This window comes from Podarcis bocagei, assembly GCF_964188305.1.
Source record: "Podarcis bocagei genome assembly, chromosome: 5".
NCBI classification, from domain to species: Eukaryota; Metazoa; Chordata; class Lepidosauria; order Squamata; family Lacertidae; genus Podarcis; species Podarcis bocagei.
The window spans coordinates 29,572,808-29,597,034 of NC_138129.1; the positions used below are offsets into that span (position 1 = coordinate 29,572,808).

The 24,227-nt window shown below is 44.7% G+C and overlaps 1 protein-coding gene across 3 annotated transcripts in view; it reads left to right on the forward strand.

Moving 5' to 3' along the window:
- Nucleotides 1-24,227, forward strand: part of DLGAP4 (DLG associated protein 4) — a 266,682-nt gene that overhangs the window by 203,950 nt on the left and 38,505 nt on the right. The window contains exon 1 of one of the 3 annotated variants that reach the window (XM_081196089.1): nucleotides 12,519-12,765. The exons of the other annotated variants lie outside the window; for them this stretch is intronic. Within the exon in view, the coding sequence (XP_081052215.1) occupies nucleotides 12,735-12,765 (31 nt within the window). The 5' untranslated portion in view covers nucleotides 12,519-12,734. Of the gene's footprint in view, nucleotides 1-12,518; nucleotides 12,766-24,227 lie in introns of those variants that run through there. 3 annotated transcript variants of the gene reach the window in all.

The following is a 24,227-nucleotide window of genomic DNA, read 5'->3' on the forward strand; positions in this document are numbered from 1 at the left end:
TAACACATAGTGTATATTGGTATAGATCAGTGTTTCCCAACCTTTTTTGGGCAAAGGCACACTTGTTTGATGAAAAAAATCTCGCGGCACACCACCATTACAGCCCCGTGACGTCAGCGCGCAGCGTCACGCCGGGAGGGACGCACGAAAGTGAAAGTTTTCAATTTTTTCCCTCCCCCTTGCCGGGGAACCTCCAAGCTTTGGGGGTGGGGGGGGAGGAGGCAGCAAAGCGAGGGACTGAGGGACGGCAGCAGCTGAGGCGGCGGCGGCTGTTGTGGTGGTGGCGGCGATAGCAGGCGGAGGAGGGGCGGCGGCGGGGCCGAGGTGGCCGGCGGCGGCGGGGGAGGCGGCGGCGGGTGGAGCAGGAGGGCGGCCGAGGCCGGTGAGGGAGTAGGGTTGCCCGGGGCTTGAGGAGCCGTCGCCGGGAGTTGCTGCTGCTGTTGTTGCTGCTGCTGCCCGGACATGCCGGCCGCCTCCTCGTCCGCTGTCTCGCGCTCCTCCCTTTTGCACGCGCTGCCCCGCCGCCGCCCCATTGGCTGGGTCCTGTCAGCTGATCCTGTGTGTGTGTGAGGGGAGAATGGAGAGAGAAACCTCGGCACCACCACCGCGGAGCCACCCCCGGCTCGACGCGGATCCTCGCCGCCGCCGCCTCTCACCGCCCGACTCGCCCGCCTCCCTCCCACGGCACACCAGCCAACGTCTCACGGCACACTTGTGTGCCGCGGAACACCGGTTGGGAAACACTGGTATAGATAAAGCAGAGCTGGTTCTATTATAGCTATGTACCTGTGAGAGCAAGATGCATATGCCGCCCATGTTCTCTACATGCATCAATTTATTTCTCCGGACCAAGGGGTTTATTGTATAATGTAGTCAGGCAAGCTTCCCCACATCCGGGTCGATAAACAGAGGCAAGCTGTGATTTGTTAGTGAGTGAAGGCTGCAAATCAGTAGTCCCTGCCTAGGAATGCTTCTCCTGTAATGTAGCCTAAATATTTCTATGCTTTGGCAATGCCTTTTCTGTGTATCATTTAAAGTACACAGAACCCTTTAGGAAAGGGGTGGGGAACCTCAGGACCAAATGTGCCCCTCCAGGCCTCTTTACACAGCCCTCAGCCTTCTCCCCAGGCCACTAGGCACAACAGTCCTGCTCTTCACCCTCCTTGAGTGCTTTTGCATGGCTGGAATGTGAACGATGGTAATGTCTCTTGCTTGTGCAGATGGAGGAGGATGGTGCATTGGCTTGTGTGTGTACAAACTTCTGGCTTTTGCATGGATGGAAATTAGCTTAGTCTACAGTGTTAATAAGGGGCACACCCTTTGCTCTGGCCACTCCCATTTTGTCTCTAGCCCTGCCCATCACTGGCACGCAGACACCAGAAGGTGACCCCGTGTGCTGAAACAGGTTTCCTACTGTGCCTTATGAAAACAGTAATTTACAGACAACAATATCTATTGTGCTCACAGGACTAGTTCGAACCAATGGAAACCTCCAGCTTTGGCAAGGATTGTAAAGCGTTTTGTGCAAATCTAAATACCTGCATAAATGATGAAATGATGATGATGATGTCTTGTTGTTCTGGGATGGAGCCTGCCTGATTGTGGTTGATATAGTGGCCAATAATTCTACTAAGGTGGGAGGTGAGGACCACAGTGGGGGAAATTGTGTCCTGGTTCAAAAGAGCAGGTTCTTATGATTGGCTGGTTTTTGTTGTAATCACTGTGACCCTTACTTCCATCCACACATAAAGCAGGGGCTTCTCCTGTAAAATAGCATTAGACAGGACACATGGGCATAGCCAGGATTTTTTTTGGGGGGGGGGCAGGCTTTTGTTACAAGATTTGTAGTAACAAATCTTGTTACTCAGATTTGTATTGGTTTTTATTTATTTAGGAGGGCAGCTACCCGTCCCCCGTCTCCCCTTGGCCACACCCATGATAGGACAACTAAGTTAGGCAAGACTTGTTTGTTATACAATAAATAAAGCAATAAAATTCCCAGATGCACCCAGAGGCTTTGTAGAGCACTTCATGCATATGTCAGTTCTGGCATTCAAAGTCTATGTGCCAGATCTCCAAAATGCTGAGACGGAGTTAAAAAGACAACACTCCAAAAATGTTTTGTGTTCTCACATTTTGTCAGGGGTAGGTATTGTTTTGGGTTTTGGGGTTTTTTTTAGAGTAATGTATGGGTTCCACAAGCACAAGGGTTGCACAGACACTTAATATTGACTTGTGTTGACTTATTCCAGTGTTTCCCAACCTTGGGCCTCCATCTGTTTTTGAACTACAATTCCCATCATCCCTGACCACTAGTCTTGCTAGCTAGGGATGATGGGAGTTGTAGTCCAAAAACAGCTGGAGGGCCAAGGTTGAGAAACACTGACTTATTCTAATTCTGGCACATGTCAGCTGTGTCTTAGCAGTCGCTTTGGCATGCATCTTCTGTTTTGCTGTGAAATTATCTCATATGCATTCCAATCTCTTGTCTCCAGCCTGTGCTGCCTTCTGACCATCTGGTTGCCTAATGTTACTCAATTGGTCTGTTACGTTACCCTTGTGGTGCCAAATGTCTTTGAAGTAACTAGAAATCTCCCAACCCGTATAGAAAAGAACTAGGAGCTGGTGTTGTGGGGCCTGAGAATCACATGCATCTGGGTATTTGCTGTTCCCTTTGAAGCATTAAAGTTGTGGTCCTGGGTGTAAGTCTCATAGAACCTGGTGTTACTCGCTTCTGAGCAGACCTGCATAGCATAGCATTGTAGTGTAAGGTTTTGTTTTTAAAGAGCGACTCAGTGTTCAATACTGTACACAGCAAATTAAGTTTTCCTTCATCTGCCTGATATTTGGAGAGATAGGAGAATAAATATCCTAAGAAATACTGGCAAGACTGGCAGCCCTTTCTAAAGATGCCTGTATTAATTTTGTGTTTAAAATGATGCCTTGGGGTATAGTGGAACTTAAAAGTAAATTGTATGTCCCAAATTTGTATTCAGTTTGTTCTGAGATTATTATTTTTTAATTAACAATATATCTTGGATTAAAGTCAGGTGAGGCTTTTCTTACATCAATTCATTCTTTTGTGAAGGTGGGAAATGAAACAATGACATGTATTGATGGAATTATATGATGATCTTGCTACAGCTACTGAAGTCTTGCTATATCTACTAAAGGGTGAGAATCACCTAACCCTTAGTGGAAACCCTGCACAAGGACTTCCACTTGCACAAAGGGGCTTCTTCCTCTCTCCTTTCCCTATGCACCCCCTGGAATTGGTTTAGGCAGGGGGTCTGGAGGACCCCCAGAACAGCATGTAGAGGAGTCATTCTACCTGGCAGGCTGCAGTGCTTCCACAGATGGAATGTTTGGAAGAGCACAACATTGAGTTCTGCCCAAAGCTTTTAACATAAGAAGAGCCTGTTGGATCAGGCCAAAAAGGCTCATCTGGCCCAGCATCCTGTTCTCACAGTGGCCAACCTATAGGAAGCCAATAAAAAAAACCAGGACATGAGTGCAACAGCACTCTCTCCAAAAGCAATTCCCAGCAACTGTTACTCAGAGGCATGCTGCCTATGACAGCAGAGGTAGAATGCATCTTGGCTAGTAGTGGCTAGGAATTTGTCCAATCCTCTTTGAAAGCTATCCAGTCTTGTGGGAACCAATTCCATAGTTTAACTATGTGCTGTGTGAACACATAGTTCAGAAGAAGTGCTATTTTTCGAGAAAAAGAGGTGCCAGAACTCACCACGAATGCCTCCATCGTTCTCTTATAATGACAATGGCACCCAACTGAAAAATGCCAGAACTAAGTTCTAATGAGTTCCGGCTGGGGGGGAAACCCTGGCTACTGCTACAGAAGAGGAGGCTTCTAACAAGGATGCCCCCCAATATGGCCAGCTGGCCCATGAGTTGGGGTGAGGTAGTCACCTCAGGCAGCAGAGGCCCAGGAAGTGGTGCGCCCACAGACAACCTATCTGCCCTACCACTGGTGGGGTAGCAGCAGCAGCAGCAGTAGCACTGGCTTCCAGCAAAAGATCTTGCTAGAACCCACCACCACTGCTTCACAGGCACTGCCATGTAACCCAGGTAAGGGAGGTGGAGGCAAAACAGGATGCGCTACCCCTGCCTCCCCAAGCCCTGGAGTCAGCACTCGAGATAATGGTTGCTGTGCTGATCCCAAAGAATAAGGGTTTAACTGTACTCTTGAGTTCCACATAACTCTTCATTGGACAGAAGCACTGGTGATGAAACTCGGTCTGGAAAGTTCTATGATCCATGAAAGCACTCACACTCCTATTCAATTTGAGTTTCCCTGTTAAATATAACTTTATCTAACTTGGATCAATGTATTACAGCCTACTCTTATTATGAGTCATGATCACAGAGTGTCTTACACCGTACAACTGTCTATATTGATCACAGAATGGTGTCACCCACGGAAACACAACAGAGATGTTCTTACCTTCACCCCAACTTATCTTCAGAGCCTTTCCCACATTGTGATGTAAAAAGTGAGCAGTGATTCACCACAGATGCTCGGACAGCAAAATCTAGAACATGCATGCTTTGTCTTCAGGGCATGCAAGGATATTGCACTGCAATAAAAGCATGAAAAGTGTCTCTGATATACTTCCAAGCATGTGGGCCAAACCTAAAACTGATCACATAAGGCAAGAAATAAAATGTTGAACAACCATTATCTTCCATACTGGCATGAAGGGGTGTGTGTGTATATTTTCAGAGATAATATTGGCATAACAGCAATGGGAGAGGCAGTATATGTTTATCTTCTACGGAGTCAGGGGAAATGGTTATGCTTAAAAGTACCCATAAGCCAAGAGGATGGAATTTGAGATAAAAATATTTTAACCAACAGGATTTCCCCTGTTGGTTAAAATATTGATTATTGATTTTTGTTGATTACATTATTGTTAGGGTACAAGAGCAGGCAGAAGCCTTGCATAGCAAATGGAGCTGATACATAAAAGCACATGCTGCAAAGAGCAGTCTAGATCTACACACTGAATCTGTTTTGATGGAGAAATCATAACCCCAGCAAATCCCATGAAACTCTGTCCTCACCAAGACCCATATTCTACTAGCATCATTTCTGATGTGTCCTGGTTGTACAATACATGTTCTGAAAGTTGCATCCTGCTTACCACCACCAAGTGTTACCTTTTTGCATTTCCACTGTCTTTCTGCTTGCTCTAGCTATCGAAGCTGGTGAGCTCTATCCTGTTTGAAAGGGGTCATGTCTCAAGAATGGCAGAGCTATTTGGCAGTGACCTTGGATACCTCAAACTGGTGGCATTTGCATGGTTAGCCAAAGAATATGGAATCATGAAATTGTAGAGTTGGAAGCGACCTGAGTGTCAAATAGTCCAACTCCTGGAATTCAGGAATCCTGCCCAGAGCCATCCCTGGATGGGCTCGAACCACCAATCTTCTGGTTAACAACCAGACACACTGACCTCTTGCACTACATGTGGGGAAAGGAAGCAGGAGACTGCGTGGATAGGACTCGGTTGACTGTAACTGACTAAGCCATACTCTTTGAGTAGATCCAGTGTAATCGATGGACTTAAGTTAGTCAAGCCCATTGATCTCAATGGATGTACCCTGAATATGACTTAGTCAGCTACGTCCTCGTGTGAATTGGCCAGCACAATGGCATGCAAGTCGTAGGGAACAAGCTGCCCACTCTGTGCTCAGAATAGTTACAATAACCCACACAGTCTGTAAAGAACATGATTATTCTGAGCATTTAGGAATTTGGGAAGCTGCCTTTTGGAGAGTTAAGACCATTGGTCCTTGAGCACGATATTGTTCTCATTGACTGACCCTAGGTCCCCATAGTTTGAGAGAGGGACATTCCTGGCCAGAGCTGGAGACGCTGGGCATGGAAACTGGAATCTTCCGCATGCAAGGCAGACAAACTGCTACTGAGCTACAGCCCTTCCATAAAGAATTATATTTTTTTAAAATGATATTTATTAAAATTTCAGAGAAAAGAATTACATAAAAACAAGAAATACAAAAATAAAAAACAAAAAAATATACAAGAAAAATATAAAATACAAAATACAGAATAAAAAAATAAAAACACTTACAAAGGAAAAGAAAAAAGAAAAAAATGAATCAATCTTTCCATACCTTACATTCATATCCTTGTTTACATGACCTCCTCATACCTCCCTTTTTGTATTCCAATTCAATTAGTTAATTCAGCAATTTCTTTCCCTCTTTATTTTCTCCTAATCCTTTAACTTAATATAGTATAACTTTAAATTTTCACCTGTTATCAATCCATTTTTACATACACCTTTATAGCATTACTGCTTAAACCACTTAACTTCATTCTAACATCATTCTAACATTCATTAATTTTACATTATTTCTGTAGATAATCTTTAAAGAATTAGTTTACACAAAGAATTAGTTTACACAAAATATATCAACAAGAATCACTGATACTATCCTTCTCTAAATGCCTTCCCCTTTAAATATCTGTATAATAGGTATTTGTACAGCTCCTGAGATTATTAATCATTTTTACATAGGCAGAAAAGAATGGAATTCATGTTTTTTTCATTTTCTTCAGAGGCTCAAAAGACAGTATAATCATTCTAGATGGCTCAGCCCATGCTCCAAACTGATATATTCTCGTCCATAACAATAATAGGATTATTGGATCCCAACCAAGGATTTATATCTTGCTATTTAATTTTTCAACATGAGGTCAGATTGATTAATGTGTATTAGACGCACGGATGGAATCTTGAGATAGTCCAAGGAACAAATTCTGAGTGCTTGTCTTGAAAGAGACTCGATAGTCTCTCCACTGTGTGCTGATCTCCTTCCCTTTAAAAGTCAGCCCTCACACATCTCTGCAGAGCAGTAGTGCATCAGTAAATCATAAATAAATTACAGAACTAACTAGCTATTTTTGAAGAGCATGCAGTTTAGGTAATGCATATGCTTCCTCCCTAATCCAGCTCAAGGAACGAGATTGATTGTCAAGCCCACTTGACAGCATCTGGAAAAACCATCTTCATTGGTCATGTTTCTGTCTGAGATGTTCAGTTCTGCTCCATCAGCCGTTTGAAGAAGGCTATTGGTATATGCTTGATTACGAGGTCATTTAACCCATTGGATACCTCCCTCCTATTAAGTTTCATCAGAAGGTTAGATGTGACTTCCAAGGTCAGCAAGAGGACTGTGCCAGCCCATGGATTAAATAAATGTAGTAGAAACCACAAGAACGGCAAGAGTATTTATGAGAGGTGCACATTTGCTCTGTGTGCACTCTGAATTACAAGGCAAATGGGCTGATCGGATGACATTTCCACCTGCCTGAGTCAAAGTGTGCCTTTCAGCAAGATGCCTCAAGTCAGTTCAGGGACTCCCTAAAGTCTCAAGTTGTTCTGTGGTCTCAGGCGTCCAAAAAATCCTGAATTTTGTCACTTAGAATAAAGCTGCTTATATTTTTTAAAAGCAAAACCAAGCTGGTGAATGAAATGCTGAGCTTGAGTGGAGAGATCTTTTGTTTTGATGGACAGATCTAGGTTTTCATTGCAGTGAATTGTTTCCCCGTGGCATGCCAAATACCGTGATTTGGGAAACAGATGTTCTGCCTGGGAAAAGCAGGGTGTGCAGAAGAGCAGTGGACTATTGGCATCCTTCTCAAATCACTTTCCCCCCTAACAATTAAAATCAGTAGTTCAATCACCTTGTTTTTCCACTGCTTATATTCCCCCCCCCCCCACCATTTGTGTTAATCTGGTTCTTAGTCTGCAGACTTTTAGGAGAGCTCAGCATAGGGTCACTCCACTTTCCCTCTCCCTCAGTTCAGTTGTAGAGCTTTTTGTGTAACTAGTTTCTTTTTATTCTAATCACTTTCTGTTTTCCAACAAACACCTAGTTCATTTTTCATGCCATTTGTTTTCTCTTATTTTTCCTTAGGTTTGTTTGTGCAAACTTCTCACGAGTCCCCACATCTCTTTGTGTGCATGTGTTTTTCTTTCCACCCTCACCCCCGTTTTAACTTACTTGTTCAAAGTTTTATACTCCTCTCTTCATTTTAGGGTACCTGTAATTTCACTGTGTTGAATTATTGCTGTCCAGTATTAATATATTTTTATTAAAGTTTTCTCCCGCTTTTAAGTTTGGTGCTCTTTCCCCACTCAAGTAAGCCTGCTTGTCCCTTAAAACTCATTGCCAGCCTATTATTGCCCATAAAATGCATGGGGAGGTTAAGTGGTTTCTATTTTATCCACCCCAAAATAGAAATGTCTTGTCCTTGCAGGAGAACCACTCCACCTATAACATGCTGAAAGATGACAGGCTTCATCACTTGAAATAAAAATTTAAAATACATTGAAATACACTCACAACAATAGACTAATTTATGTAAAATATATTGCAGCCAGTGAAAAATGTATGCTTATCTCTGATTTAAACAAGAAGACATAGCTGAAACAGATAATCTAAAAGCAGAACATTATCAGGATATGTTGCATTTTATTTCTGCAGCACAATATAAAGTATGCTTTATACTGCAAGCAGCTCTAAATTTATCTTAATGGGCCTTTTAGTTATACATATAAAACCACCTATCATTTTACTTGCATATAGAGTACTTTACTTGAAACCTACAGTGCAAACCAATTGCTGACAGTTCAATGACCACTTGCCACATTCCTCTTATATAACTCTTTCCATTTTGACAACATGCCCATTATTTGAAATTTATTATTGTAATGTTTCCTCCATAGAGATCTTCTTGATACTCAAGAGTGTTTGGAAAACAACCCCTCCCCTTTTCCAAAGTCTGTGCTTCCAAAGCAAGCGTGGAATCCTATGTACACCTACTTGGACACAAGGCCCACTGAAAACTGTAGGACATGCTTCTGAGTAAACATGCGTAAGATCAAGCTGTATCAGAGAACTGATGAAATATCCAGTCTAGAAACTTGTGTTTGATTCTGCTTTCAGTGTGTCTGTTCTGGATGCTAAGGCACTATGGTTCCATTGAAAAATAAGTCAGCTTTTGTGAATGTTCTATAGTTCACTGTGCAAGCATGGAATTTTGGATCAGACTATAAACTGCTTATATGTAGGACCTTATAAAAGGCCATTATTCTTTCCAGGTTTTTGTTGTTATGGTTACAAAGACAGGGAAAATGCGGGCAGAATTCTCATGATAGCTAAGTGCCTTTCTAAGCCTTAAAAGAGGAACCTCCACATACAGAGGCAGTATAGGTACCGGTATATCTGAATGTCACATGCAGAAACAAACAACAGAGGCTGTGCTCAATTTGAAATCATCCAGAGCCATTAGGTTACTTCAGCTAGAAACAAAACACTGTACTTGGTGGTCCTTGGACAGAGGAAGGCAATTTGTATTTTCTTCTTATTGCCTTGCTTATTTGGAGGGTCACCTAGAAAAGCATTTTTGTTTCCAGCTGAAACTAACTCAGTGCCTCTGGGTGCTCATTAAGTGAACCACTGTAAGTTTTCAGGGTCTGGCTTACTCCCCACTCCCCCCAATCCTTCCTTTCCTTAGCAGAGAGATGGCTAACCTGTGGCCCTCCCAGCTGTTGTCCATCATCCCTGGCCACAGGCTATGCTGACTAGAGCTGATGGGAGCTGAAAATTCAGTGGGTCAGCCTCCCCAGCCCTACTATGGTGTGTACCCAACATGTTTACTCACGAACTGTCTGAAGAGATGCCTGGCATTGTTAAGGCAGCAGGGACTGAAGGTTTCTTGTTCATTCATTCTATTTTTAACTCTCCCTTTCTCCACGGAGGTCAAGGTGCCTGTGTGGCTTCCCTTAACTCACTGTAATAGCCCTGTGCAGTAGATGTTGACTTGCCCAAGGTCATACTGAATGCTCTGACTTTTTAGAGGCCAGATTTGTATACCCCCCCCCCCAATATTTCATTTCTTAAAATGTATATACGGCTTGACTTGGTTTGTGGTTTTTTGTGGGGGGGGGGGTTTGTTTTTTAAAAAAGAGCCTTCAAAGCAGTTTGCAAAAAGAAGCCGGCAGTAATCTTGTGCCTTGTTGGTAAAACAGGGGTTGCCAAGGCGGCAGCCAGATGTTGCTGGACTATAACTGCCATCCTTCCTAACCGCTGGCCTTGCTGGCTGAGGCTGATGGGAGTCTCATCAAGTGAGGAGCACTCTATTGCACTCCCATTCCTGCTGGATGGTTTCCTATAGGTAACTTGCTCACCAATGTGAGAATAAGATGCTGGCCCACATGGGCCTTTGGCCTGATCCAGCAGGGCTTTGGGGTCCAATGATCTGGAGGGTCACAGGTTCCCTAAAGGTAAAGGGACCCCTGACCATTAGGTCCAGTCGTGACCGACTCTGGGGTTGCAGCGCTCATCTTGCTTTACTGGCCGAGGGAGCCGGCGTACAGCTTCCGGGTCATGTGGCCAGCATGACCAAGTCGCTTCTGGCGAACCAGAGCAGCGCACAGAAACGGCGTTTACTTTCCCGCCGGAGCGGTAGCTATTTATCTACTTGCACTTTAATGTGCTTTCGAACTGCTAGGTTGGCAGGAGCAGGGACCAAACAACGGGAGCTCGTGGGGATTCAAACCGCCGACCTTCAGATAGGCAAGCCCTAGGCTCTGTGGTTTAACCCACAGCGCCACCCGCGTCCCTTCACAGGCTCCCTACTCCTGCCATAAACTCCAGAGATAAACTGCTAGTATAAAAATATTTTAATAATGATAGCCTCAGGCTATCCCAAGGAAGGGGCAGCCACAGGGCATAAAACTGTGCCTGAAATTTAATCCACGCAGAGCTGAGGCCAATTAGACTCACCGGCATTGGGGACAATGAAGCTGGCACCATCCTCCGCCCTTGGTTTTGATGGAAAACAGGGGTGCCAACTTGAATAAAATATGGGGGGCAGATAAGCCCCACCCTGTATGATCAATCACAAAATGTGGTGTACACACACCATTTGAATGGCAATACCCGGTGGCGCTGTGAGTTAAACCACAGAGCCTAGGACTTGCTGATCAGAAGGTCGGCGGTTCAAATCCCCGCGACGGGGTGAGCGCCCATTGCTTGTTCTCTGCTCCTGCCAACCTAGCAGTTCGAAAGCACGTCAAAGTGCAAGTAGATAAATAGGTACCGCTCCAGCGGAAAGGTAAATGGCGTTTCTGTGTGCTGCTCTGGTTCACCAGAAGCGGCTTAGTCATGCTGGCCACATGACCCGGAAGCTGTACGCCGGCTCCCTCGGCCAATAAAGCAAGATGAGCGCCGCAACCCCGAGTCGGCCACGACTGGACCTAATGGTCAGGGATCCCTTTACCTTTTTACCCATCAACTCGGGGGTGGTGGCCCCTCAAATACTTTATGGGGGGGGGGGGAGTCAATGGGATCTCAGCTCCCACGAGTTGGCTCCTAGGATGGAAACAAATGGCGTGGGAGCTGCAGCTAGGATGGGGGGAGTCTGCTCTGGGCGCCTGTCCTCGAAGCAACCAAAGATGGAAAGCATCCCTCGGCGAGATCCGGAGCTATTTCAGGGCTGCTTCGGAGCCGCGCGTGGTTCTTCCCTCCGCCCCGCCGGTCCGATTCTTCCCGCCATCGGCATCTTCGCCGCGCTGCCAGGAAGCGCCCCCTCCCTTCCCCTCCCCGGGGGCGCGCGCGCAGACACACCTGTCGCCCATCTGCTCGTCCTTCCCGCCCATCCCCGCCCCCGCGGGAAGGAAGCCTCGCGAAGCTGGCGCGCGTGTAGCGAGGCGCCGGTGGGAGCCAAGAACTGCGCCCACTCGGGCGCCACACCTACCGCCGCGGCAGGGGAAGGGGCCTCTCGCGCGGCCCCCACCTCCTTCACGCGCTCTCCAAATCTCTCCCCCCCCCCAACACACACATACTCCTCCCCGCAAAAAAGGGGGGGGACAGGCAGCGCGCGAACGGGCGCCTTGTGAGCATGTGCGGAATACTAGCTGGAACTGGTTTCGCGGAGGGCGCTCGTGAGCTGCAAGGAGCGGCTGGCTCGTCCTGCGCGCCTCGCCACAGCCGACGAGGCTCCGGGCGGCGCAGCAGCGCCCTCCCCTCTCCTGCCATTGGCAGCCCCGGCCAGGCTTCCTTCCCCCGCCGTCGGGAGCGGCTGGGTGTCTTCCTCCTCCTCCTCCTCCAGCCCGGCCTCCTCGGTCTTCTCAGCCCTTGCGCCGCGCCGCCCGCAGCCCTTGGCCGCCTTCGGGGCCTGCCTCCTCCGGTCTCCGGGCGCGGCCCGGCGAAGGTGGGCGTGGCGAACCCGGGGCTTTCGCAGCCCCCCGACGCTCCTCCCCTTGGAAGTACATAACGGGAGCGGATGGGGCTGGCTGAGTGAGGGAGGAGGGTGAGTGTGCGCGGCCAAAGCTCGCTTGCGCGGCTCGGTTACTTTGTGTCTTTTTCCAGCGCCGGTTCCATCGTCGCACAGCAGCCGCTGCCCGCGGCCCGGATCTCCGCAGGCCCGCCCCGGCTCTGGTCTCTCGCCCGTCGTCCACTCCTTCTTCGCCCGGGAGCTGCTCGCTGTTGTTGTTGTCGTGTGTTTTTTCTCAGTGAACAGGGCGAAACCCGGCTCTGCCCTTCTGCCGTAGTGCGATTCCTTCTCTTCGCTTTCAAGGCGAAAGGAAGAACAGTCTCCTCTTCTCTTTTCTCTTTTCTCTCTCTCTCTCTCTCTTTCCCTTCTTTCTCCCTTTTTACCCCCCCCCCCATCTTGTGTCATGGCTTTGTGTCTGGAGCTATTTAAACAATGTGAGTGTACCGAATTGTGTGTGGGCTTTTTTCCATTATGGCATGCAAATCTCGGGAAGGCTTTGCAAGCGGCCGCTCAAGGTTGTGCTTCATATATATATCCTGTATTGTTTTCAGTTTGTCGGGCTGTCATTTTGAATGCATTCGTTCTGTACATATATCGCATAATGCTCTAGCTGGTAGACCTTTAAATGCAAAAAAGAAAAAAAAATCATTCCCATTTCCTGTTGTGAGCGAATTGCTTTCGGATACAGAAGTGCTCCGAGTAAGTGGGCGGGTGCTGAGGGTAGGCTGCTTGGATGTGGGAAAGGCTTGGTTTTTTTCAATGGCTTACCCGCTTCCCTTTTTTCCTGCCTATCCGGTTGCATTTTCAGCTAAATCCTGAGCTTGAGTGGCTTGTATTAATGGGGGAGGGGAGGCGAGGTTGATGGCACATATGCCCGGTTCTCCCCACTGCATGGCTCTGTGCTTGATCAGAAATTGTTGTCACTTTTGCTGAGATATATTTAGTCTACTCGTGGCATTCCAGATCATGACAGGATATGAAATCACTTTCCTATATTTATGCCATCCCAGACTAAACGTGAGCCATATGTGCATTTGTGTCTGCTTGAGTAATGAAAAGACACAGATTGGGGGTTAATCATCTAGTTTTTCCTTAATAGCACTGCTGTTAGTTGAGCATTTGTGTTATCTTTTTAATATTAAAAAATGGTACTAAAAGTTCTGATATTTTCCATGTGTGTGACATAAAAATTGTCTGGCCACAAACTGTGCAAACCTGTACAGCTGTGATTGAGATGTATCCTGTCGCAGATTGCTGCTGAAGGCTCCTAGGAAACAGGGTTTTCTTAATGGGTTGGGGGGAAACTGCTGATTTAAGGCTTCTTCACATCACATACTGCCTAAAGCCACAAAGTAGTAGGAAAGGTGACATGAAAGGACACCCTCTTTCCCTTGTAGAACTGAAAGAACTTACAAGAAATGAACTCATTAGGGATTTCTTAAGGAGCCCTAAGCAAATATAATGATATATTACAGATATAAAAACCAGTGCCTGATAGAACAAGAAATTCTCCATTGAGATGCCCAGTTATCTGAAAGTGTGATTTTGCTCTTAAGCATGTGGCTCAGGCACTGCAAAATTAGAGAGTACTTTTAAAAAAAAGCTTTAAATGATGATAATATGACAGAATTAATGAATGCATGCAGACTAGCAGGTGGATTTATGAGTAAAGTTTTTACAGTCCTAAGACACCTTGGAATTCAGTTTCCAAATGTGGTTTGCTTATTTTTCCTCTCCTATGTTGAACACATCTTCCACCCTGCCAGATCTTTATTCATTATGAAACAAATTCCTGAGTACATAAAACGATGCTAAAATTAAACTGCTTGTTCTGTCATCAGTATACAGCTGCATAAAGGGACATAAAAAGGTCTGGAGCCTCTTCTCTCTTTCTCTCCTTAGTGAACTATTTCCTCCCTTTTACTGAAGGGAAACCTGTCCTTGCTTTGCAGTCAGCCCTTTCCATCCCCAGGGCTTGCCTATCTGAACTGGTTCCCAAAAGAAAATAGCCTCTTGACAACGGCAGCAGAAGGTGTTGCAATGACATACTCTGTTTATAGAGGAAAGTATGCCTGGAGTGCTGCTTATTTTGAACTAATGAGTCCTTAATTGGCCAGAATACTTTATTGCTTGGTAATCCCTGGCCTGGCTTTTCTTCATGAGATGCTCACCGGAGGTAGAGAATTGCTAAAGCGACGCTGGGCTTGCAGAATGGTTTTATTGTTGTGTATGAATGCAAAGCAAAGTAATTCAAGGACCTGAGTGTGTTCTTACTGTAAGGAAGCCAGGTGGTGTGCCTGAATAGGCAAATAATCCTTGTGGCATAATTGCCATGTGTAATGGACTGGATGTCCCTTATGTCAGTAGAGGCAATTTCAGAAAGTCCCTTATATCATAAATGTTAAATCTGACAAAAGCTGCAGTCGTTTTTGCCCCGACACCTTATGTGCAAGAGAATACTTGAGGACCAGGAAAAATTAGCAGAAAGAGCATATGTAGCATGAGACTCTTAATTTCAGGGTCATGAGTTTGAGTGCCACATTGGGCAAAAGATTCCTGCATTGCAGGGAGTTGGATTTGGTGACTCTTGTGGTCCCTTCCAGCTTGACAATTCTGTGATTCCATGCTGGGGCCCTCATTTTACCCCTGCTTCTCAAGCCACTTGGGTGTTCGTGCAGCCTCCGTGCACTCTCCGCATCTCTGGAGAGTTGGGTAACCCTCTGGAGCAAATTTCAGAAGGCAGAAGGGCTGTAAGGAGGCGAGGAAGTCTGCTTACACATGGTTGAATAGTCATCCCTTGTTGAGAATCTGAACACTTGGTAGAAATACTATAGAAATGGTACAATTGAAGCTAAACTTAAAACTTTGTCAGACTTGTAAACTAAGTGGAGTCAAGCTAGGTCAGCATTTGAATGGGGGTTAGTAGTTATCTCATTGCTGCTGTACATTGTATTTTATTGCATCATGTGTTGAGATATAATGGGCAGAGTTCGCCAAAGAAGCTCTGTCTGACTTCAGCTTTTGCAGTGGGGCTTTCTGCACTCTCCTACCCTGCAATTGGATTTGAGGGGAGTTGAGAGAACCCTCAGAACAGCATGCAGGAGGGAAAGAGGGGGGATAATTCCATGCACAGTCAAAATGGTTTGAAGTGCATGATATTGAATTCCACACTATGTTGGAAACTGCCTGGTGATTCCTAAGCAGTAAAAGGCTGGTTTATATATTTTGGTAGATAGATACTTTGAGGAGACTGTTGCAGAGTCATAAAGTGATATTGGTGTGTTGTACCACTCTGCAGGTAGAGTTACTACTTTTGCCTGAAACTAAATTGGTGACATTGAGTGATAGGTTTATCCAAAAGTTCAGGATACTTAAAGCAGTACCATATTCAAGTTTTACTCAGAGTGGACCCATTGAAATTAATGAACCAACGTCATGTTCATTCATTGAGTCAGTTTTGAGTAAAACTAAGTTCTGGCTGGCATATGTAACACATATTATTTTTAAAAACCTACTCATGGTCTCATGTATTGTACAATGGTGCCCCACAAGACGAATGCCTCGCAAGACGAAAAACTCGCTAGACGAAAGGGTTTTGAGGTTTTTGAGCTGCTTCGCAAGACGAATTTCCCTATGGGCTTGCTTTGCAAGACGAAAACGTCTTGCGTTTTTTGCAAGTTTATTTCCTTTTTCTTAACACCGTTAATACAGTTGCGACTTGACTTCGAGGAGCAACTCATAGAACGCGGTGTGGTAGCCTTTTTTGAGCTTTTTGGTGATTTTTGAAGCTTTTCCAAAACTTTTCCGACACTGCTTCACAAGACGAAAAATTCGCTAGACGAAAAAACTCACGGAACGAATTAATTTCGTCTTGCGAGGCACCACTGTATTCCATTCCTCTTCTAAATTTTGGTGTTGGTATTCTTCAGCTGGTGGTGTCCTGCAACTTTTTCTGGTTGAGAGAAATTTGGTAAAGTTGGGGAAGGACACAACCGTGAACTCCTGGGAAAACTGATGCAATGTTGCCCTAACTTGTGTTGTGTGGATAGAGCAGCAATGGGAGGGAAGGCTTTTACGAGAGCCCTTGGCTTATACAGTACTGAAGACTGTACCTATGTTCATTTTAGCAAATTGTTGTCATGCGGGGCAACAGAGAAGGCAAGAAGGCTTGTTGTAGATTTTCAAAGGCTGGTTCATCTTGCTATGTGAACTGTTTTCTAACATAGCTTACCAATTCTGTATTAGTTGTTACCCATATAAACATTTGTCTTTTTAAAGCCCATGAACCATTTAAATTGGCTTACAAAATTTAAAATCACAGTGCAATAAAAAATGTAACACAGCAATAAAAATACACAAATTACACATTTAAACACGTTTAAAAGGCATCCATGTTGGAGATGACAGGTAAAAATGACCGTCACAAATAACACTGCTTTCCAATATGAAAAATCATCTGTGGCTTTTGCTGGCTGGTAGAGGAACCCATCTGCACTTCGCAAAGCATGGTATTCCACAACACTGGTGCAGCCAATTAATTTTCAAAAAATAATTTCTGTCTTTAGCAAATACAGTATTCATTTCCGGTAGGAAATCTTATCCAGCTCACCCCCTCAAACTAATACAATAAAAAATAATTTCTGTTAGAAACTATTTTACATGTGGCTACAGAAAACGCACTGCAGATTTGAGGCATTAATGTTGAAACCAGATAGGAAAAGAGAGCTCTAAATTATACTCCTAATTCAACTAACAGACAAGATGCAAGAGTTAATGGACTCTCCTTCTCTCTCCCCCCCCCACCCACACACTTAATTTTTACTAGGGTGATTACCAACAAGTTTAGTGCAATATACTGTATATCTTATGTCTGAGCAGAATTTTGTTCAAAAAGGTTCAGAATTACCTGTCCCCCTTCCCCCACAAAAAGCTGCACAACCTGTGGCAAATAAGATACAGGCATGACCAGATAAAAGCTACATGAGGGGTCTCTGAAAATGCTGTCAGATTACCTTTAAAAACTCTCCAAATACTGCTGGACTGTGCTTATCATCATCTCTGACCATTGACCATGGGACTGATGAGAGCCAACCTGTGAGAGCTACAGGTTCCTCACCTGTTTCATGCTAAAAGATGAGAAGGTGAAAAGTGTTGTAAAGAGGGGTCTGCTTGATTCCTCGTTTAAAAACTCACTTTATCTCATAAACCCATGGATATCCTTAGGCACACCACCTATTCCATTATGTAGAAATATAAATGCTGGCTTATTTCCCAGGCCTGTTGAAAAAATTGCTTTAGAGAGTATGTGAAGTGCTTTGATTACTCTAAAGTGTGTTGTTGTTGTTTGTTTGCATTAGGCCAGGAGATGGCAGCTTGTTTGATACTGTGGACAATGTTGTAAACTTTTGCTATCACACCTTCAAACAACCCTAAAGCCTAGAAATTTGCTTTAAAAGTTACCAAGACCCTGATTCATGCATAGAAGAGGGTCTGTTTTATATGGTAGCCCAAAGGCAGAGTTGTCTAGTGGTAATGAATCATATCGGAATCCCCCCCCCCCACCATTTTTGTGGCCCTTCAGTGGGTATCAGTGGGCATGACTACTATATGTTTAGCCATATCACAACCAAGCTATATAAGTGACAAGGAAAACCATTTGAGGGTAATGTCTCTACAGAGCAAATCATGATTTGCAAGGTGGAAATGGGGCTTGGTTCTCCCAGTCAAAATCATAAGCTTGCGCTGGGCTGATTTTAAATATATATCCCTGGATGTGAAAAGCCATGTTAGGGGGGAATTTAAGATTATATCCCTTCTCCCTCTTGTGTATGTGTTAAGGAGAGAATCCATTTGTACCGAGGAGCACTGATTTATTTATATTCTGCCTTTCATCATAAGAGCTTGGAGCAAGGCACAATAAGAATTATTACAGATCAAACAAAATATGCAAGCAGGTAAAATAAAAGAAATGTGAAATTGCCAAGCCCACCTATAAAAATTCCAAGATGGACATAGCCATTTCCAAAGGCTAACAGCCATATTTTGAGTCGCCACCTGCCGTCTGATGTGGTACAGCCCAGACACAGGGTTCCCAGCACTGGCTTCTCTGCTTGTGAGAATTCAGCCTGCGGAAAGTCTGTTTATAGGGATTGGCTTGTGGATAAATGGGTGAGGCCTCTGAGTAAACTGCAGTTCCTTGACTCAGTCATGAAAGAACTTGCAGCTGTCCTCAGTTTGCCAGTGCACCTGTTCCTCTCCTTATACTGTCTTTCACTCCTGCTCAAGTACTTCATAATGTGCAAGGACATAAACTACCTGACTGTGTGCACTAGCAGTTTAACTCATTGTCTCTAATGAGAGACTCTAAGCAATCCCGTTTTCCCCCATTGGCATCTCTTGCAGCCAAACCTTTGGGCTGAGATTTCACTGCTGTTGTTATGAGGCATTTACAGATGAACCTTTTTTAAAGGGGGGGGACTTATGTTTGTGCTTATATTCACCAAGCCACTGTTAGTAAAAAAAGGAAGGCATTCCATGTGGCAGTGACATAATGCTGAATAAATCTTTTAATGACGCTTCACACATTCCTGTCCCCAGAGGCAACATTTTTGAACCAAACTGCAGAAAGACTTCTTCTGGTTGTTGTCCCTCCCACTTCTGTTCTTTATATCTTCATAGTAGCAGCTTAGCATTTTTTTATTTTTATTTTTTTGCTTCCATGGGCTGAAGCAGCATAATTGGATTCAGTGCGGTGCAAATCGCTGCAAATATGTGAGCTGAAAGGATGAAGTTTAGACAGTGTGTGGCCTTGTTTCATAAGTCCACATTTGGTCATGAAGATATTTGGTGAATTTGCCTACAAAAGCAATTTCTAAGAAGCAAAAAAGAAAAAAGAAAACCTTGCTGGAATCTTTCTCTGAAAACAGACTTGCTGTCTGGAAAGAGGACGAAGCAAAGATGGTTTTTCAAGGCACAATGATCGGGGTCTCCAGCTTCGATTAGTTGCATAAAAACCTTTCTAGCTGAAGTACTGGAGGAGTGGTTTACCTAAAAATTGCGGATTGTGCGGATATTGACACCGCTGCTATGTGGCAGAAAACATTATGTGCCATTAATTTCCGTTTGTTTAAATGTGTTCTTAAACAGTGTTTGTAAATGTGCTGGTTTAACGAGGAGACTGGGAATTTTGCCTGATCCACTAGTCATGCATTTTTAATGAATGATGGGCACTTTGTCTCTGATGAGCAGCATATTAAATCAATCTGCAGTCCTATTTATATGGGGGTGTAGGGTGTGCAACAGTAGTCTCTCTTGGGGAGGAAGGACAGCAGATCCTGCAAACTAGAATTGCTTGGGATACAAAGCTGGAGGTGTGTTTTGATTGAGTTAGTAATATTGGGCAGGGCCCTAGTATGACTGCAGCAGAGAAAATAGGACTAGGAAGCCTTTCAAAAGGCAAAACCAGCCTTGTTGCAAGAAAACTGATCATGATGAAAGCCAATAACATGGGGCTAACTATTGCTAGATTTGCAACATTTTTAAAAGAAAAAATGGAAAATAAACTTTAAAATAGCAGCACCATTTACAATAATCTTGGGGAAATTTCGATTAAAGGTTCTAGGGTGGTGATGCCAGATTACCCTTTGTTTAAATGACTAATCCAGACTTCAAATGTATCCTGAAAGGGACAGAATCCCTGTGAAACCATGCAGGGCAGGGTAAATAACCCAACTCCTAACTACTTAAACGCATATGGATCACGTGAATATTCCCGGGGGGGGGGGATATTCCAGTGTCAGATGGGTCCAAGGGCAAAAGTAGGCAGAGCAATTGATTTTGGACACTAGCTACTTTCTATCTAAGGAAACATTACCAGAGTTTAAAGACATATTGCAGTCAAGCAAAACCCTTAAGGTAGGTGCGACTGTCATGCTTAAGTTACAGGGTGGGTGGGTAGGGGAGTTACTGCCCTAAAGTCTTCTAGTTAGGCTGCTCCACTCTCTCTGGGTGATTGACCCCCCAAAATACTAGAAGTACCGTATTTTTTGCTCTATAAGACTCACCTTTTCCCTCCTAAAATGTAAGGGCAAGTGTGTGTGCATCTTATGGAGTGAATGCACGCTGCGCAGCTATCCCAGAAGCCAGAACAGCATGAGGGATGACTGCTTTCGCTGCGCAGTGATCCCTCTTGCTGTTCTGGCTTCTGGAATTCAGAATATTTCTTTTCTTGTTTTCCTCCTCCAAAAACTAGGTGCGTCTTATGGTCTGGTGTGTCTTATAGAGCGAAAAATTCGATATGTGACGCCACTGACAATGCGGTCTGAAGAAAGCAACGGTATTAAGTACTCACTACTTTCCCTCAAGGTAAAAAAAATGTTTTCTAGCCATGAGCAGGTTTGGTTGCCTGGGATAAGTGCTTCTGAAACTGCCTTGATCTTTCATACTGCAGCTCTGTTTCTTAATTTTTCCATAATGCATGCTAAATAATTCAGTGTCTTTTATCAGGAGGAATAACCTGAGAGAACTTCTGTTCTCCTGCAAGCTAGCTTTCAAGTTTGCCCTCTGATGTGCTGCAGCAATGAAGCAGTAATGGGCTTTGATTTGTGGAGTCTTGCCGTGGTCCGTGCTGTGAAGCAGGAGGAGGAATTGCTGTACCTGTGTCAGTCAAAGTGCCTTGGCCTGCCCTGTTGCCGTTTCTTCATATCAAGCCGTGCATACAAGAACAGTTACACTTATAACCCTGCTGGCACACTCTGGGCTAAGCCTGTCAGTTCCCTTTATGTCACTAGAAAGATAGCAAAAGAAGTCACTCCAGACAGATTGATTTTGGTTGGGGGGAAAGAGGAGTGAACAAGGGACAGAAAGAGAAGACTTTCTCAGCCTGCGCAGGAAAATAAACCCAACAACTTCATACTATATGATGAGCGGATTGCAAAACAAAACTAAAAACAAGGGAAAATTTATTTCATGCTTCACATTGTAAAATTAACATACTTCCTAAACTTATATGCCTATATTGGTTGAGGTAACGATTAAAATATAATTTACAGCTAAACAGAGCAGGCATAGGTAACCGCACAGTTCTGGGGCCTGATCTGCCCCCCAAACATATTATTCTTCCCCCAACCTAATTTTAATAGCTGCAGAAAAAGAAAAATATTGAAGTAGACACTGTGCCAGAGAAGGTGGAGCCCACTGTCCTGACGGGGATACATCCTGCCCCCTCGTATCATTTGATGAGCAGAGAGCATGTGATGACTTCCCTTCTCTGTTGGCTGCATATACCAGCTGAGGAGGGGTCAGAATTGTTGGCCAGTGCGAGTTGATCACACCCATCACTGGTATGCAAAAATTACCTGGTATGCAAAAGCTTTGCTAATGCAGTCTATATGCCTTTAATATTATAGTTATACCTGTTTCTTCATGGCAAAGGGAGGCAACCATGTAGCTGATTGCTGCTTGGAAGTCTGTACATTGCAAAAACAGTGCTCCAGCTCCCTGAGCCACAGCATAATACTCTATGGGAGGAGTCCACACTGGCTCCTCTCCACACCAACGTTTATTGTCTAAAAGCTGTGCTAATGCTGGCATTGGGAAGAGCTTCAGCATGTAGTCCAGAAGTGCTTGCACTATCCTGCTGACACAGGAAGGAACAGCACTCCTGCCACTCCCATGCTGCCAAGGTGACTTAACCCTATCAAACAGCATTGAACTTGACAGAAATGATAGAAAGTTATTGGGCAGAACAGTGTTTTCTTTATAATAGGGCTGGCGATCTTATGGCCCTCCAGATGTTCTTAGATTCCCATTAGCATGGTCAGGGAGGATAGCAGCTGTAGTTCCAACTACACCTGCCTGGCTCTAGAAGGTTACTGTTAATAAGCACATTTATTTTTAAAGTCATAAATATCCAGAAATGCAGAACTGGATGCATTGCTAGGAAATTTAGAGGTCATTAAATGAATATACCATTCACTCAGGTGGGGTTAGCAGAAGACTCTGGGGTGATGCTGGATGGAGTCTCATAAATCCTAGTGCCCATCTTTGGCCAGTCCCTGGTTCTAGTAGGAAGCCCACAATAAATGCATGATTCGTTATATCCTTTATTAAGGACCTTGAAAAGTCAGATTTCTCTCTCTTACACAAACAAAAGTCAGGCATTAACTCAGTTTGTAGGATATAGCTATAGCTCAGTTGGTTGAGCATAGGACTCACTCTCAGGGTTGTGGATTCAACATTGGCCAAAATATTCCTGAATTGTAGGGGTTGGACTAGATGACACACATAGTCCCTTTCAACTCGACAATTCTATGACTGTGTGAAAAGGGTCATGGTTTCGGTTTGAGATTTTAAATTTTGGGCTTTAGCTTGTTTTTAATACATTTGGATCTTGTTAGCCAGATCTCCCCCCCCCCCCCCCCGATTTGCTATAATGGAAATGTAATAAAAATCTAATTCCATTTTTTTAAAAAACATCATCAGGCACCCTGCTTTTGAGTTTCAAAAGACTAAATAGTATGAATGTAATTGTGGTCACTTCTGTGCCTCGGAAGCACACTCCATTGTCTCTCAAAACAGACAGATGCCAACAACAACAACGTCATCTGCCAAATGGCAGACAAAGGCATCACTCTTATCTCCTTACCTGGGAGTAAGCCCCAGTGAAATCAAGGGAACTTACTATTAGACATGTATAGGATTGTGCTGTAGAAGACTTGTCTACAATGACTACTACTGCTTGTTGCATCAGCAAATGCAAACATAGTACAGTAAACAAGTAGAGTGGACGAGGACCTTTATGGCACTGGATTCTACTTTAGCTGGAAACCTAGACCTGGAACATGGAAATTAATCATTTCATTCATTACTTCCACAGCTAATAGTAGGTATAATGTACTATAGAATGCTTATTGATGCTGCGCCAATATGCTTACTAGAAACTCAAGTGCTGGAAAATATTCCCGATTTGCTAAAAGCCTTTTGTTGCAGCCTCTGCTTACAACCCAACCATTGTACAGTAGGTGTCACTCTGGTTCTCTTAACTATGAATGGGCTGTAAAAATTGCATACCTTCAAAACAGGCTTTTATACACTGCCCCAGCATTCCACTTTGTGGCAGGTGCCATATTCACAGTGGTGGTATAAATTTCCTCCATTCTGCATGAACAATGTGCTTGAACTTCAAAAGCACTCGTGTCTAGAAACAAGTGGAACACAGCCTTATTACTTTGTTTGCTGTAGGTCACAATTAGGCCTGGGCAGTATATCAATATACCGCCCAGGACTGGTGTGAGGAGCAGACCGTGATGTTTGCTTCACTCAGCGGTATATCGCTGATGAAACGGCCACGCTCCTGTGTCCCTCAGCTAGCAGCATAACTTCATCCAGGGGTTGCTGCTAGCAGAGGGACTCGGAAGTGCAGCTGTTTCACCAGCGATATACTGCTGAGTGAAACTGACATTGCGGTCTGCCCGCATACAGCACAGAGAGAGAAACAAGCTGCACTGGCGAGGTTCCTATACAGCTTGTTCCTCCCTCCACATCTTTAAACTGCTCGGCCAAGGGGCACCCGGTTGCCGCTCCCTTCAGCCAAGCATTTAATGGTGCCCCTGTCCAGTGCTGGCTTGCCCAAGTTGGCAGCGGGGTGGGGGCTCTGTGAAACTGGCGACCCCGGACACCTCAGCAGCATTGGATCACTGGGGGGCAAGGCTTCTTCTACGACCCAGCTGCACAAAGCCCAATGCTGCTGCGGTGTTGGATCGCTCAGATGCAGAGTGGAAGAAGCCTCCCCACCCCCCACCCCATCTGAGTGATCCAATGCTGCAGATGAGATTGGGGGAGGCATCTACGCCACAGCTGAGCAAAGCCCAATGCTGCTGAGGCCTCGGGATTCGCT